Source organism: Arachis ipaensis, chromosome B1 (genome assembly GCF_059453495.1).
Source record: "Arachis ipaensis isolate K30076 ecotype BB chromosome B1, ASM5945349v1, whole genome shotgun sequence".
Classification (NCBI taxonomy): Eukaryota; Viridiplantae; Streptophyta; class Magnoliopsida; order Fabales; family Fabaceae; genus Arachis; species Arachis ipaensis.
In genome coordinates, this window is record NC_142436.1 from 148,744,192 (window position 1) to 148,761,656 (window position 17,465).

General features: G+C 32.8%; 3 protein-coding genes across 4 annotated transcripts; 1 reads left to right on the forward strand and 2 right to left on the reverse strand.

The window, feature by feature from the left end:
- Positions 1–310: 310 nt before the first annotated feature.
- On the reverse strand, positions 311–3,338 carry LOC107640302 (serine/threonine-protein kinase PBL34). Of its 2 annotated transcripts, none has more exons than XM_016343837.3 (6): positions 2,953–3,338; positions 2,207–2,526; positions 1,970–2,105; positions 1,712–1,845; positions 1,509–1,632; positions 311–1,184 (listed from the first exon to the last, which is right to left on the reverse strand). In XM_016343837.3, the coding sequence occupies exons 1-6, from the start codon at positions 3,074–3,076 to the stop codon at positions 730–732; spliced, it is 1,293 nt and encodes a 430-aa protein (XP_016199323.1). In that variant the 5' UTR covers positions 3,077–3,338; the 3' UTR covers positions 311–729. The 2 variants fall into 2 exon arrangements, with proteins under 2 accessions (XP_016199323.1, XP_088358304.1); XM_088502178.1 differs by having other exon boundaries at positions 3,028–3,217.
- Positions 3,339–3,835: 497 nt separating this feature from the next.
- LOC148578851 (uncharacterized) lies at positions 3,836–4,231 on the reverse strand. The gene has a single exon (XM_088503228.1). It carries the CDS (start codon positions 4,229–4,231, stop codon positions 3,836–3,838), a length of 396 nt encoding a protein of 131 aa, XP_088359354.1.
- A 6,220-nt stretch (positions 4,232–10,451) lies between these two features.
- LOC107615278 (uncharacterized) lies at positions 10,452–16,175 on the forward strand. Its single transcript, XM_021112471.2, has 6 exons — positions 10,452–11,045; positions 11,238–11,414; positions 11,571–11,660; positions 11,766–11,925; positions 12,832–13,194; positions 15,445–16,175. Exons 1-6 carry the CDS (start codon positions 10,452–10,454, stop codon positions 16,173–16,175), a joined length of 2,115 nt encoding a protein of 704 aa, XP_020968130.2.
- The last annotated feature ends 1,290 nt before the right edge of the window (positions 16,176–17,465 follow it).

Below are 17,465 nucleotides of genomic sequence, written 5' to 3' on the forward strand. Positions count from 1 at the left end.
AAAACAGATGTTTATAGAATGCAGTCCACAGACAACAAATTATGCTAAGCATAAAGGCATTTATGCTCTTTGCATTGATATATATATATTTATCACCAAGCATATATGCTAACTTGGTTCAATTTTATTCAGCATTAACCACATGAGAATATAAGATGCTAATGCTATTTTTTGGGGTCATAAAAGCCTGCAACGTGTACATAAATATGTTCACATCACTTAACAGAATATTGTGAGTTCAACTCTTTTCAGTGCCTTTCATTCTTCTATCTATTTATCTAAAATTATTGTGATTAATGACACTAAAGAATGCATAAATTTGTGACCATTAATTGAAGGTGCATGAACAATAATGTTACTTCAACTGCTAATTGCTAAATGCAACTGATTTCATGTTGCAGCACACAAACTACTGAGATGTGAGACCTTTCATATACATACAAGATTTTCTGAATTACACAGCATTAGCAAACAGGAAATTAAAGTATATTAATGATGGTTAGCTCTCTAATAAAAAGAGCACAAGAAAATCAATTTATCAATACTTTTCCATCATTCTTCTGGCCTTCATCATGCAAGACAGGTTCTAAACACCCAAAGATTATGTAAGCTTGAAATGTCCATCTCCACAAACCAACACCACCAACAACAAAGGAGGCATTCTAACTCTTGTTTCAATCAATGATTGAGCAAGTAAATACAGAAGAAGATCGATCGTTTCGCTTCCTATCATCGACGCTGCTTGCTGGCATTCAAGGGAGAAGCCCTGATGATGCTCTTGGATTGTGTGTAGCTGAGATGTGGAGTTCCATCCGATTTCTTTTTTCGCCGCCCTTGCTGGGATATTCGAGAGTGATATGACAAGATTGCAAGGTCATTGAGATCTTGCAGCGGCATCAGAGCTTTCACCACTTCGTCCATGTTGGGACGGCATTTCGGGTCTCTACTGAGGCAACTGTAAGCTAACTGAGAGATTTTCTGCACCCCTTTTAGAGAATAATTTAATTCCAGCCGAGGATCCACAAGTTGATATAGCTTTCTCTTGTCAGCTAAATATGGCCTAGCCCATGAAACAAGATTCTGTTCCCCGCTCGGGCGCTTCTTGTCCATCGATCTTCTTCCTGTTAAAATCTCAAGTAATACAACTCCGAAACTATAAACATCACTTTTAGCCGTCAAGTGCCCTGGTAACAAAAAATTCAGAAACAGACAAGTTATTAGCTCTTTTAATTTCTTAGAAAGTCAAATGTGTACTATCATCCTGCTAGTTAGTTACAACATTACAAACTTAACAATCCCATAGTGATTGAGTTCTAGAACATGCTTACTTGTTTACCAAGATAGGGGGTACTGAAATTAATCATCTTGACATAGTGTGCTCTTTTCTACATTATGTTATGCTTTGTAGCAGAATCAATAATCTATCACACAACTTTGTTTAAGCACAGATTTTGCGAAAGCACATACGTGTGTGTGCATGTGTGTGTCCTAAACTGCTGCATTCTTACCTGTCATGACATATTCTGGAGCAGCATAGCCATATGTTCCGACAACTCGGGTAGAAACATGCGTCTTGTCTCCTTGAGGCCCTGCTTTTGCTAGACCAAAATCTGAAAGCTTTGCATTATATTCCTATAAAACAAAATGTGAATAAATCCGTAGACTGCAAAAATCTTCTCGGACACTAATATTGCTAACCAGATACACATACCGTATCAAGCAAAATATTTGATGTTTTAAAATCTCTATAAATGACTGGTTCAGGACCATTATGGAGGAAGGCCAATCCTTTTGCTGCACCAAGTGCAATCTTAACCCTGTTGGACCACGGAAGAGGTACGGTTCCTTCAAAATGAAGGAAACATCAGCAGTTTTATTGTAAGACACAATAATCAAGAGGAAAGCAACACCTAGAAATTATTTATCACACACTCCAGAAACTAGATTCTAAGTCAAGGCAGAAACTCACTTCTGAAAAGATGATTCTCTAGACTTCCCCGGGTCATAAACTCATATACAAGAAGCCTCTGATCATCTTCAATGCAGTAGCCAATAAGTTTGACAAGGTTAGGATGATGAAGCTGTCCGAGAAAGGTAACCTCAGCCTGCATTAATAAAATGCCATGTGACAATCCAATGAACCAGCATGTCCTAAGCAATTCTTTATGAATTCAATCTACTAACCCAAAGGCAGATATTTACTAACCACCCATTCTCTATGGCCCTGAAGACCATCTGGCTTTAAGTTTTTGACAGCCACGGTAACCCCTGACCCAGGTTTCGCCGGGGCGGTTCCGTCTTCCTCTATCCACCCTTTGAAAACATAACCAAAACCACCCTCCCCAAGAATACTATCCGGTCTGAAATTTCCGGTTGCAGCTTTAAGTTCTTGAAATGTAAATTTAAGAAGTGGGCAAGGAGCCTTATTCTCCTGAGGTGGAGGATCAGGATTGTCAGAAGATACTCTAGCTTCATTCGGAGGGCATAGTTCTCGATTGCTAGCATTCAGGTATCTTGTCTCAGTTGCTGCAACAATGCAAAGAAATGTGAAGCCTTCCTTCTTCAAATTTTAACCACTTTATTGAACATGATTGATTATACATGACAATTGCATTTAGCTTGGTTTTTGGATCTGATATAATGTAAATAGAACCAACATAGACAAAATTGGCTAACTTACTGAGAGTAAATTTATAATGATAGAAAAATCATGAAATTCGGCAACACTTAAAAGAAAGAATGAGAAAATTGGAGCAGTCTGTAGTTGAATGGAAGTGTTTAATTTTGTTTATGCAGTAGCAGAATGGGGGGAAAGGGTACTGGGAAAGCAATAAAGCATAGTTAGAAAGAAGAAAAAAGGATCCATGTTTTTTGATAGGAGGGAGCAGATGAGAATTGAAATCCATAAAAAAAGGAGCTTTCCCCGAAAAACAAAGTAATGAAGAAGGGTACCTGCATCATAAACGAGACTAGTACGAGGGATAGTGTTAGGGGAGTGTCTGGAAGCTGAAGAAGATTTGCACGAACCTCTAACACCGCGTTTGAGGACAGACCAGCAACCGCACTTGTTCTCCATCTAGCAGTTGAGTGTGGTTGCATGTGGTGGTTCCATAAGAGAGAAGAGAGAAGAGAGAAAGAGAGAGAGAGAATGATGATCGTAGTGGCATCATGGCGGAGTGTAGAAAAAGAGGTTTTTGTTGCCACCACCTTTTTCTGTGGGGGATGCCATGCCCCAATTCCAATGGGGACACTCCACTCTCTCTCTCCTCCTCTCTACGCTTTTTCAAAAATTAAAAACCAGTTAACAATTTTATATAAAGTTAACTGTATTTAAATTTTTTTTTTTACTATCAATAATAAAATAAATTTATATAATGATCTTATCTTTAGGCATGGTAACACCGCTCGAATTCGCGGGTTTCTACCCGTCCTTATCTGTTCGGGGTGAATAATTATCCGTCCCGTATCGGGCAGATTTTTAGTGGGACAGATTGTTGGGCAGAGTGAGGTCGGGTTTAAGTACTATCCGCCTCTACCTGCTCCGATATATATATAATATATTTTTTTGGGTGAACAACAAAAAAAAAAGAGCAGAAAAGAAAAAGAAAATAAATCAGGTTCTTAACCGTAAGAGAGGACAAACCACTTCTGGTGGCTGGTGCCAAAGGTGAACCTCATCAGTTTCGCTACCTCCAGATCCCATCTTTGTCAACCGATCTGCCACGACATTAGCTTCTCTCGGGATAAGCTCAAAACGAATATCCCAATCCCTTCTTAACTTCAAGTCAAAGATCAGTTGTATTACTTCTTTTTCAAGATGCCAGAGTGGAACTTGTCAACCAGTCACTAGCTCAAAAGCTGCTGTGCAATCTGTCTCACAGACAACAAGCTTAAGACCCGCCTCCCAAGCCCAAGCCAAACCTTTCCATATACTCCACAACTCCATCTTGATGACACTAGATCCAAAGGAATTTCCTGAGCATCCCATTACCCATTGACTGGAGCTATCACGAATTACCCACTCAAAACCAGCACAATCATCCCCCAAGTTCACACTCCCATCACAATTTAACTTCCAAGCACCAGGTTCTAGCGGAGACCAAGACAGAGGTTTTAATCCCTGGATGCAACACACTCGATTCTGAGTTGTATATTCAAAATCCACCATGCACCTGCGAGCCTTGTATGCAATTGACCCGGCAGATCCAAAAACTCCCTGAAAATTACCCATATTTCTGTCTTGCCAAATTGACCATATTATAGGTGCAAATTTAGAACAACCTTCATTGAGGAGGCCATGCTTGAACCAATCATGCACCTCGTGAGAGCCAAAGAAACACACATCAGAAAAACCTAGAGAAACCCAAACTGATCGCACCACTTCACAATCCCGAAAACAATGAAGAATTGTCTCCGGAAGTTGATTGCAACGTGTACATAAGGATGAGGAGGAGAGATGTCGCCGAAAACGCAGATATTGAATTGGTACAGCATCATGAAGGCAAAGCCACACTAGGAGCCTCAACTTTTCAGGGACCCGCGCCTTCCAAAACCAAAGCCAATTGATATTCCTATCCCAATTATATATATATAATTTTAATATATAATATGTGTAATATATGTAAAATAATTTAGTAAAATGATTGATAATATTATATCATATTTAAAATTTTACTTTAATTTATGTGATGTATTTAACGATGGTTATATAAATTTTGAAATTTAATTTTATTTATTAGATTGTAATAATTATAGGGGCGAGTATCTGCGGAGGCGGGTTAGGGTTCAACCATTTACTATCCGCCAATAAAAACGGGTTTATTGCGGATTATTATAAAACGATGTGGGGTCGGGTAAAGCAAAAATCCGCTCCTATCCGTCCCGTTGCCACTCCTACTTATTTTAAGATTAAAATATGTTATAACACATAAATTTATTTTCAAATGGAATTATATAAGTGTAATACATTAAAATAAAGGTGACATAGTTAAAAATAGACTAGTTACATAACAAAAATATTATTTTCTATTGTTTTAATTTTTTAAATTTTAAAATTAAAAATAAAAAAATTGATTGAGTTAGCTTATACTATATAATTAGCCCCTAGACTTTTTTTTTTATTACAAGACATGTTTTACGTAAGTCACGTATACTAATGTATGAATGAAGGAATATTACTATTTTTTCTAATTGATTTCAATTTGTTTCATAAAGAAATGTATGCAATGTGATGATGAGTGCGATATAACAAAGATTCATGTTATTGTAGTTTTTAAAACATTAGCGTACCTTACACAAAATGTAATAATGTACCTGTCTTACAAAATAACTAATATGCATTAAGGGTGGTGATAGTAATTTTATCCGCGGGTATCATATATATGTTAAAGGGTGAGGGGTTAAATCAAGAATTTTATTTATATAAAAAGTATTTAATCATTAAATCAAGATTTTTAATTAAAAATTTAATATTTTTATCTATATAAAAATCAAATATATTTAGTAATATATAAATATTAAATTACAATCTTAAAATCTCATTAAATTATTAAATATTGTAATTTTTTATTATCCACAAATAATATTGTCATATTATAAATTTATAGATAAAATAAGATTAGGTTTTACTGAAATTAATTTACAAATAAAATTGGATACCTATAAATTAAAAACAGATATAATTAAAATTGACATGTTATAAATTTACGAATAGAATAAAATTTTAATTAAAAAAATCAATTTATAAATATAATTAGGACTAAATCTAAATTCTATCTTATTTATGGTCACTCCTAACATGTATGGATAAAAAGAAAGCCTTGACAACTCTCATGATACTTTTCACTTTTTGAATTATCAATGGATTTTTCATCAATAATTTTTTTTTTATAAAAATACATTATTTTTTAATGGAATTATCGACGGATAATTGTATCAATCTCATATTTCATTAAAAAATAAAATTGACTGTATGATTTATTATTTTATGTCTAATTTATAATTTTTTGCTTTGTGGGATTCATTACTCTATTAATTATTTTTTGAAAAAAAAGAAAAAACAAAAGTATACCACACTTAACCTAATAATTATAAAATTAAATAAGAAGTTGAACATGCTAAAACAAATGAGGGTAATGTTAGAAAATTATTAATTTTCATAGCTGTTTATTGCTAATACATATATTAATTATAATCGTAAATTAAATTATTTTATAATAAATAACTTATATGATTTTATTTATTATTATAAATATTAAATTGAATATGTTATGATTACTTTTAATTTTGAATTTAATAAGAATTAAATCATAAATATTATTTTACTTGGCCTTTAGAATTTAATAGGTGTCATACTCAAATATAAATAGTAATTTTAAATTTTTGGTTTCTAACGCACCAAAATCGCTTCTGTAACTCTTTTTCTAACAGAGATGTTACAATTCAGCGCTACTAAAATACAGAAGGATTTGGTTAAGAAAAATTGAAACAACTCTTTTATTACTTTTATGAGTATAAATACGCTTCTGTATCATGATATATATATATATATATATATATTTGATAGTTTAATATGGATGATCTGGATTATAAAATTATGAGAAAAAGACAAATAGATTCTTAATCTATTGATCCGTAAATATTTAAATCCTCAGACATTTGAAAATACATTTGATATGAAAAAAAGATAAACAAAATGACATAAATTGAAATTGAATAAAAAATATACATTAAAATTAAAATAGAAAAAAAAATAAGTTAAAATTGAATGTAAAGATAATCACTTCACTTTATATCTAATTTCTTGATACAACAAGAAAAGAACTCCTCAACTTAACTTGTACACATTATAATTTGAGAATTGAATCGAAAAGATTTATCAACATTCTATCCAATTTTCCGTGCAATAAGAGAGGTACTCACTCAACTACACTTGTCTACACAATGGTTTCATTACGAAAAAAAAGTGCTTTGACACATCTAATCACTAATACTATGACTACAAGAGCTAAAGAGGTATTTATAATCTCATATTAGATTAAAATAAAGAAAATTCTAAAACTCATAAACATAAACCCAATCTAATAACTAAATAAATAAAAATAAAAATTCATCAAAATAAACTAATAACTTTTAAATAATATTTGATCTTTTCATATCACGAACATTTGAATTTTGAAGCATGTATCAATATTTAAGTCCCTGACCTTTTCAAAACTTGAACATATCGTTTCATCATGTTCACTTGGTCTGTCAGACCCAACAAAAAAATCAAACGTGATTTTTATTGTAAATCTGGTTGATACAAATGTACACGTGAGAGAGTTTTTAAAATAGGACAAATTAGACCCAAAGATCAATGTGTCTAAATTTTAAAGAGGGTAAGGACTTAAATGTATTTTTTAATTTTCAGAAGCTTAAAAATCGATTTGTTTTTTTTTTAATTATTTATTCTAACAGAAAAATATGAATTATAAATATATTAAATTAACAAATTAAATTAATAATTAAAAAATAATAAATTTGGATAGGTTTTAAATATTTCTCTTGCGATATATAAGCAATCTCCAAAATCCTACAATTAGGCGTCAATTAAGTTAGAACAATATGATAATTAATTAAAACAATTCAGAATTATGTTATATATTGCTTGGTCAAAACTAACGAAAAGATGGTCAACAGCATATTTGAGTGCAATCCCATCACTCTTTCTCTCTCTTGCCCCCAATAAGGGAGGAGACCATATATTCTTACGTGGATGATCAATGGCTTTAGAATAAAAAGAAATAGTTGTATTATTTTTCTATATTCTTATGCTCTGTTTTTTTATTTTTTCATAAATCACTTCTAGTGAAAAAAAAAAAACATATAACATTCTTTTCATCGAAAGCAATTTTTTTTTTTTTAAATTGAAGGATGACTTATAGGTGTTTTTAGAACTAGAATTAGATTAAGTGTTCTAGATTTGTTTTTGTAAATCATACACTATTTGCTGCAAAACAACGACAGCAGTAGTGACTAAAAAAAACGTAAGGGTGATTTATCGTCACCAATAATATGGAAAAGAGTGTATATATATAGCTATATCTAAGAGTAATTCACTTAAATAAATTGTTTTACTTTTAAAATTACGCAAATGCATTGTTTTCAAAACGAAGACACAAATGCATTATTTCACATATCTATAAAAACTGCTACTGGCACAACTCAATGTAATCTGGCAGCAGTGGATTTTGTATTTGTGTAAATTGCTACTACCAGTAGCGATTTCTATAGATATGTGAAACAATGCATTTGCGTCTTCGTTTTGGAAACAATGCATTTGCGTAATTTTAAAAGTGAAACAATTTATTTAAGTGAATTGCCCTATATCTAATGGTAGTCACAAAAAATATCTAATAATAATAATAATAATAATAATAATAATAATAATAAAAGAGTGTACATATTATAATTTTCTTGGGTTAAAAGCTTTTAAGTGTTTTTCATATTTAAGGTGTGTTTGGCAAAGAGAAAAAATTTATAGATAAATCAAATCCATCTACATATTTTGTTTTATAGTATCTTTTTATACAAATAATATTTACAATGGTATGTTTATTATATTTAATATTATTTAATTAATCTAATAAAATAAAAAATATAAAATAAATAATTCAAAATTATTTCATGTTGATTTTTTATTATTTTCTAAATATTTGTGTATTCTGAGGGTGTTATAAATATTTTCTCTTAATAGAAAAAGGGAAAGAGTAAGTGGGGAATGGGGGGAGGGCCGATGGAGAGGTTGCAGAGTGCTTGGTGAGATGTCATTTCATCAACCAACAATAAACAAAATTGTATTCTATATATGATGCTTCTATGAATGAAAAGCAATTTCAGATACTATTATTTATTTATTTGTATTTTTTTTTATTGTCTACGGTATTTCCTAATTCGATATGCCAAAAATTAATCTGTCACAAATCTGAGCTCCATTTGAGGGTTAATGGCTAGCCAATAAGTTGCTACATGCACAAGGTAAGATTCGAAGTCCAAACACTTACTTAAGCGAACGAATGAGCTGACCACTTGACCAATCCAAGTTGGTTTAATTATTTGTATTTTGTATACTATTATTTGCAACTTGACATGCCTTGTTGGAAAGGAAGTGATGCCAATTTTTTGACCCCACTAGGTATGTGGGTTCCACTAACAAATACAAGACAAAGAGGGTGTTTGGAATGAGAAAAACTCAAAAAAAAAAAATATATCAGCAGAATTTAAAATTTTTATCTATTATTTTTAATTATTATTCTAATTTCTTTAATTTAATAATATATTTTTAAATATTATTAATTAAAAATAATAATTAAAAACAATAAATTTTATCATCTTTTTGTATTTCTCTTCTAATATTTTTCCGTAAATAGTGATCACTGGTCACTCATGAGTGTAAGGCACTCAATTAGATCATATGGCCAAAAACAAAAGTTCCTGTTGTTGGATCCATAAAGTTAACACTCGAAATAATTGGCACAATAAGGTGAAAAACTAAAAGTGCTTATCTGAATTTCTTTACATTTTTGCAGATGTATATATTATATAATGTGACGCACAATAACAAATGTGCCAGACTTTTTGAATAATGCTAACTCCACAATTATTGGGGCATTATCAGTGCCCAAAATTTTCCAACTAAATAATTTTTTAATTTATTTTTTAAAAATATTTAAATATATAAATTTTAATTAAATAATTATATAAATGTTTGTACATAATCAATATACTAAAATTAAACTTATATTAAATTTGATTAATATTGTTAGTTAATATATATGCTGAAAATAATATTTTTAAATTTAAAAGATTTGTTAGTATATTTTTGTTTGTTTGTTAGATTGTTTAGCTGACTAGTTTGTTAGGATTAGCTAATATATAGTTTGTTATTCCTTTTTGTTTTTACACCTTTTGCACGGCTATATAAACCATATAGCATAATGTGAAGTTCTTATGATGTATCATTTAATTGGAATCAGAAAATTCATCATCACAACACTTTTCTCTCTCGGTTTCTTCTTAATCATTATTTTCTTCCTTTTTTTTCTCATTCTGCTGCAGCCATTTCACTTGCTGCCAGCAACTCTTTCTTTACTTTCTCCATTTATTGTTAATTTACTGCTTAAGATTGATACCATTTTACATGGTATCAGAGCCTGGTTACATCAATGGCAATAAACGAAGAAAACAGCTCAAATGCCAACACTTAAGTAGATTCCGCTGCAGATTTTGAATGATTCACAGCGTTTATGCGTCAATTATCGCAATTTCAGGCTCAGCTCAACAGATCGAACTCTTCTTTTCCAATCTCTAACCCCATCATTCCGTATTATCTGCATCTAAGTGAAAGCTCAGGTACGACTTTGATTCCGCTTCAGCTTACTTCTCAAAACTATTACCAATGGTCACACGATATGTGGAGAGCACTCAGATCGAAGAACAAGGTGAAGTTCTTGGATGGTTCGATTCCAAAACCAGCTGAGAATCAACCTTTGTTTAAAGCTTGGGATCGCTGCAATAACATCTTGCTTTCATGGCTCAACCTCTCGCTCTCCCCAGAAATTGCTAAGAGTGTGATGTGGATTAGCAATGCTTCAGATTTGTGGAAGGACTTGAAGAATCATTATTCACATGGAGATGTCTTCAGAGTTGGAGAATTGAAAGAGGAATTCTACACTATCAGGCAAGGTGATTTAACTGTTACTTCCTACTTTACCAAATTGAAGTCTATTTGGGAAGAATTAGAAAACCTTCGTACAATCCCTAGCTATATAGCTTGTGTTAATGGATGCAACTGTGGATTAAAAATTATTAGGGATTATGCTTCTGAGAAATACGTTGTGAAATTTCTCAGAGGTCTAAATGAGCAAAACTCTACTGTGAAATCTCAGATTATGTTGCTAAAACCTTTGCCTGATATCAATGCTGTTTTGGCAATGCTAACTCAACAAGAGAGGGAACTAAGTTCAGATTTCTTGGATGCAAAGATAATCACAAATTCTATGAAAGTACAACATCAACAAAGAGGTAGTTATTCTTCAAGAGGCAGAGGACGAGGTCGAAGTGGTGGCAAGAAAAACACTGCTCAGAAGACTTTTGGTAAATGATACACTCTCAAATTATGCACTTACTACAACAGAATTGGACATTTGGTTGAGAATTGCTACAAGAAAAATGGTTTTTCTGCACACTGGAAGCAGAAAAGTGCAAATCACATCAGCACTGAAGGTGAAATTGAAGATTCAGGTGCTGGTGGTGACATTACTGATTCTGGTCAAGAAGAAGGTGGTAATGAAACTGCTCTTGTCTTGACTCCAGACCAGAAGCAAACTTTAATTGCTCTTCTCCAGCAACCACTCATGACAGCTTCAAGTAGTGTGAATCATATCACTTCCTCAGCCACCTTAACTCAACCAAAAGGTAGACATATTTTGAATGCATGTTTTACTAAAACCTCTTGGATACTAGACAGTGGTGCTACTGATCATACCTGTTATCTTCAAGATTTTTTTAAAACTTTTTATCATATAAAGCCTGTTTTGGTTAATCTGCCTGATGGATCTAAGATCTCTACGAATATTTGTGGAAATGTGCAATTGTCAACCTCTTTAATCCTTACCAATGTTTTATTCATACCTCACTTTAAATATAATTTAAATTCTGTTTCCAAGCTTACTAAATCATTACATTGTGAATTTAGATTTACTGATTCTTACTGTGAGATACAGGCACTTCCTTCATTGAAGATGATTGGGCAAGCTGAGATGCAAGGAGACTTATATGTGATGAATACTGAACCTATGAAATTGCTTTCATTAGATTTTAGGATACAATCTATAGCTCTTAGTGTGCAGCAAGACCTAGGAATTCTTTGGCATGATAGACTAGGTCATTTACCTTACAGCAGAATGATTATTATGCAAAAAGACTTTCCTTTTATTGATTGCATTGCTTCTTCACATGTTTGTGATTCTTGTCAATATGCTAGACAAAGAAAATTACCTTTCACAACAAGTAATACAAATTCTGAAAATGCTTTCAATTTATTGCATATTGATATTTGGGGACCTCTTTCTATTCAATCAACTTCAGGTCATAAATATTTTCTAACTATAGTTGAGGACAAAAATTGGTTCACATGGATTTATTGCATGAAATTAAAATCTGAAACTAGAAAATTGGTTCAAGACTTTGTCCAACTTGTGCAAACACAATTCAGCAAAAGAATTAAGCAAATTCGAACTGATAATGGTATGGAATTTAAAATGGACTCATTTTATAGTTCAAAAGGCATAGAACATCAAACTTCTTGTGTTGAAACTCCACAACAAAATGGTGTTGTGGAGAGAAAGCATCAACACCTACTGACAGTTGCAAGAACATTATTGTTTCACTCAAATGTTCCCAAATGCTTTTGGCATTATGCTGTGCAACATTCAGTTCATTTAATTAATAGGTTGCCTAGTGCCTTTTTGAACAATATAACTCCATATGAGGCTTTATTTCATTCAAAACCTGATCTACATGAGCTTAAAGTTTTTGGTTGTCTTGTGTTTGCTTCAACACTTACAGCTGGTAGGATAAAACTAGATCCTAGAGCTCGAAAGTGTACTTTCTTATGATCCAAGTCAGGAACCAGAGGTTCTATTTTGTTTGATTTAAACACAAAAGAAATTTTTATCTCACGAAATACAGAATTTTTTGAACACATCTTTCCTTTCAAATCTGTTCAAACAACAACCAGGACTCATGCAAACTCAAATTTTCACCCACAACACTCTTTTAATCCAACAGATTTTGATCCTTTTCCTGAATTGCAATTGCCTTCTGCATCACATTATGAGGATATTATTCATACATCATCACATCCTAGAATTACTGTTGATGTCTCTAATAACAATAGCTCTCTTTCATCTTTGAATAATGACATTAGTAAGAATTCTACATCTTTTGCATCTGCATCATACATTCATGAAAATAGTGATAATGCTACTGCCCTTATGCCTCATGTTGATCACATTCAACCTGAACCAACTCAGCCTGCCCTGAGAAGGTCTGAGAGGGATAGAAAACTACCCTCATACCTTAAGGACTTTCATTGTTTCAGTATGGCATCACATGAGGATCCCATCAATGCTGTTCGTTCTTCTTCAAACTGTAAGTACCCTTTATCACACCATTGTCATATGTATCTTTCTCTCCAAAATACCTAGCCTTCACTTTTGCACTTATAAATAACTAGGGGTGTAATTGGTTCGGTTTGGTTCGATTTTGGACCGAAAACCAACCGAACCGACCTGATCGGTTGTATGTTGATATCAACCATTCGGTTGACTGCTTTCTGGACAACCGAACCGAACCGAACCGAACCAACAGCGGTTTGGTTCGGTCAGTTTTTTCGGTTTTTTTATACCTAATAAACAAAATTTAAAATATCATAAAATAAAGTTTAAAACCTTCAATAAACTAGAATAACAAGAGTATATCACATTCAAATCCAATACAAATTCAACTTAATTAAATATAAAACAAAGGCAATTAAAAATGTCTAGCAAACCAACAAAAATAAACACACTTTAAACCGTAACAGTCACTTTAAAACAAATAAAAACCAAACAGCCAATCAACCACCATGCTTAATCTGAATTCACACCAGACTCATCCTCATCTTCTCCGGTTGGTGCAATTTCTACAAAAATAAAACAAGAAAATCAATATAGATTATAAATATAATATAGATTATAGATTATAAACATAAACCATGAAAGGAACTACAAAACTATGCAGCCATATATATGCAGAACAAAATCACAGCAGCTCATAACAGTACAATTGGCTAGTTTATTTGCATCATTTAATACTCACCAACTGCCATATAATCAAGCAGAATTTAAATTCATTAACAGCTCTAACAGTCCACCAAAACAAGCATCATTGGATTTAAAAACAACATAAATGATTTAAAAACAACATATTCTAACAAGTAGAAGGCAAGTTATTATTTCACAAGCAATGTATTCAATGAATATCTCTATTTCTCATCCAGGAAAAAAATTAAAATAAATAAATAAAGCGATGCATTATCCAGCCAATTCTATTTTATATATACCTTGTTATGTATATGACATTATTATTACAGAAAATTACTCTACACAAATTACTCTAATGATTCAGCCATTGCACAAAATCTTCACATTAAAGGATCTTGGTTCCTTATCATAGTTTCTTGGAATTGAAGTTCATAGAACAGATTCTATGCAGTTTGTCCCAAACAAAATATATAATAGACCTTCTATCAAAATTGGGAATGAGTGAAGCTAGTCCAATGCCTATCTCAATGATTTCATCCCTAAAATTACTATCAACTGGATCAGAGAAGTTTAATAGTAACGAAAGTTAGCCAGTTCATGCATAGTCCACTAAAGCTAAATTCTAAAGCTTGACAGCTGCTGAAGCAGAGATCACATGGGTTTAGAATCTACCTCAAAAATTAAACATCAAACTTCATATTATTTCACAAGCAATGTATTTCACAAGCATTATCCTGTGAGTTCTTGATGCAGCCAATACAAACAGACTATCTAAAAATAGAATTTCTAAAAAACATAACCACAAAGGCACAAACAGAATTTCTAAAAATCATAACCACAAACAGAATTTGTAAAAACAATTGTTCAGGCTAAATCAAGCACAATATTACTAAACAGAATCTCTAAAAATAATTGTTCAGAATTTCTAACCTCCGAAGAAGACATTGTGGAGTTGCTTTTTGCAGGAGATGGGAGATGGCTTGGTGACAGGAGTGCTGCTCTGTGCTCGAGTTGGACTGCGACGGCCACTGGAGTCTTGCTTGGAGACTGGACTGCTGCTCGGTGACAGGACTGCTTCTCGGTGAATCGATTGCCCCTCGGCGACGGCGACCCAGCGACGCAGCGACGGCGACCCAGCGACGGCGACCCTGTGACGGCGACCCTGCGACGGCGATGACTGAAGAGAAGAAGAGAGGAAGATAAGCTAGGGTTCTCCTTCAGGGTCTCCTTCTCTCGAGCATGGTGGAATCGAAGGTGGAAGTGTGGAACCGTGGAAGAGAAGAAGAGAGGAAGAATGCTAGGGTTCTGGATTTGGTTTTCGCGTAAAAGAGAGGAAGAAAGCTAGGGTTGTGTGTGAAGTTGCCCTTTTATACCTAGGTTAAAGGGCAACTTAGTAAAAGCACACCATTGAACCCTCATTCTTCGGTTTGGTTTACTTCGAAAAAAAAAATTGATTTTTCGGTTTTTTAATCGGTTGTTGTAAAATTCGGTTTGGTTCTGCGGTAATTTTCGGTCCGGTTCGGTAACTTACACCCCTATAAATAACCCTGACCCAAAGCACTACTCTGAGGCTGTTATGTATGATTGTTGGAGAAAGCTATTGATGTAGAACTTGCTGCTCTTGAGCAAAACAAGACCTGGATCATTACTTCTCTTCCTCCTGGCAAGAATGCAGTAGGTTGTAAATGGATTTTTCGCACAAAATTCAACCCAAATGGGACAATTGAAAGACACAAGGCTCGGTTAGTTGCTCAGGGATTCACTCAAATTTCAGGCATTGATTATATTGACACTTTCAGCCCAGTTGTTAAAATGAGCACAGTGAGAGTTCTCTTAGCAATTGCAGCATCAAAGAATTGGCATCTTCATCAACTTGATGTCACTGCTATTTTGGTCTATGTCGATGATCTTGTGTTAGCTGGTGGTGATCTCTCGAAAATTGAAGCTGTCAAACGCTTCTTGGATAGCAAATTCAAGATAAAGGATCTTGGTATTTTAAAATTCTTCATTGGCATAGAAGTAGCAAGAAGTAAAATAGGGATTGCTCTTTATCAAAGAAAATACGCTTTAGATTTGATTAATGATTGTGGGTTACTTGGAGCCAAACCTGCCACTACACCCATGGATTATACTACATCTTTGTCAAAAAATTTTGGCTCTCCTCTACCTGATGCTGCTCTTTATAGAAGGCTGATTGGTCGCCTTCTTTATCTCACCAATACCAGACCCGACCTGAGCTACCCTGTAGGTTGTCTTACTCAATTCATGGATTGTCCCACTGATGTTTATCTCAAGACAGTTTATAGAGTGATTCGATACTTGAAATAGTCACCAGCATCAGATCTTTTTTTTCTGCCTCTAATTCTCTTATTCTCTCTGGCTATACTGATTCTGATTGGGGGCTTATAAGGATACTAGAAAATCTATTATTGGTTATTTCTTCTTTCTTGACCAAACTCTTATATCTTGGAAAAGCAAGAAGCAAACAACAGTTTCTAGATCCTCTTCTGAAGCTGAATATTGAGCTCTAGCAAATGGAACTTGTGAACTTGTATGGTTGCTAAAATTTCTAAAAGAATTCAAGATTTCTCCTTCCCTGCCAGTTGATATATTCTATGACAATAAATCTGCTATATATATTGCCTCAAATCCAGTTTTTCATGAACGGACAAAGCATGTTGAAATTGACTGTCATGTAGCTTGTAACAAATATAAAGAAGGAGTTTCAAATCTTCAACATATTGCCTCTAGTGAGCAGCTGGCTGATCTGTTTACAAAGCCTCTTGCACCGGGACCCTTCTCCTACTTGCTATTCAAGCTGGGATTACTTGATCTACATAAGTCAAGTAATACCAGCTTGTGGGGGATGTTAGTTAATATATATGCTGAAAATAATATTTTCAAATTTAAAAGATTTGTTAGTATATTTTTGTTTGTTTATTAGATTGTTCAGCTGACTAGTTTGTTAGGACTAGCTAATATATAGTTTGTTATTCCTTTTTGTTTTTACACCTTTTGCACAGCTATATAAACCATATAGCATAGTGTGAAGTTCTTATGATGTATCATTTAATTGGAATCAGAAAATTCATCATCACAACACTCTCCTCTCTCGGTTTCTTCTCAATCATTCTTTTCTTTCTTTTCTTTCTCATTCTGCTGCTGTCATTTCACTTGCTGCCAGCAACTTTTTTTTACTTTCTCCATTTATTGTTAATTTGCTGCTTAAAATTGATACTATTTTACAAATATTATTTCAATTGAAAAATGTGTGTCTAATTAAACTATAAAATCAATAACATCAAGATTTAAGGATGCAGTAAATAAAGATGCCATTAGAACCAAAGACTAAAAGACTAAACTATGAAATCAATGGCAAACTATGATAACATGTTTTTTATATGGTAAAAAAACTAAAACCTCATGCAGTTATTTTTTTATAAAGTTAATAAATAAAAATTATTAATTTTATATAAAAATAACCGCAGATAAATTTTTATTTTTTTATGTCTACTTACTTTAAATAAAAAAATAATAATATTTGAATGATAAAAAAATTAACTAAAATAGTTTAAATTTATTTTATTTAATATTTATTAATGATCGCTACAATTAATA

Bases quoted from the DNA above. Each gene is read 5' to 3' on its own strand.
- LOC107640302 (XM_016343837.3), bottom strand. From the start codon at position 3,076: ATGGAGAACAAGTGCGGTTGCTGGTCTGTCCTCAAACGCGGTGTTAGA. The intron at 2,527-2,952 runs GTACCCTTCTTC...GCATTGTTGCAG, and splicing joins TAGTCTCGTTTATGATGCAG to CAACTGAGACAAGATACCTG. The intron at 1,185-1,508 runs GTAAGAATGCAG...TTTTGTTACCAG, and splicing joins TCCAGAATATGTCATGACAG to GGCACTTGACGGCTAAAAGT.
- LOC148578851 (XM_088503228.1), bottom strand. From the start codon at position 4,231: ATGGGTAATTTTCAGGGAGTTTTTGGATCTGCCGGGTCAATTGCATAC.
- LOC107615278 (XM_021112471.2), top strand. From the start codon at position 10,452: ATGTGGAGAGCACTCAGATCGAAGAACAAGGTGAAGTTCTTGGATGGT. The intron at 11,415-11,570 runs GTGAATCATATC...TATCATATAAAG, and splicing joins TCATGACAGCTTCAAGTAGT to CCTGTTTTGGTTAATCTGCC. The intron at 13,195-15,444 runs GTAAGTACCCTT...TGTTGGAGAAAG, and splicing joins TGTTCGTTCTTCTTCAAACT to CTATTGATGTAGAACTTGCT.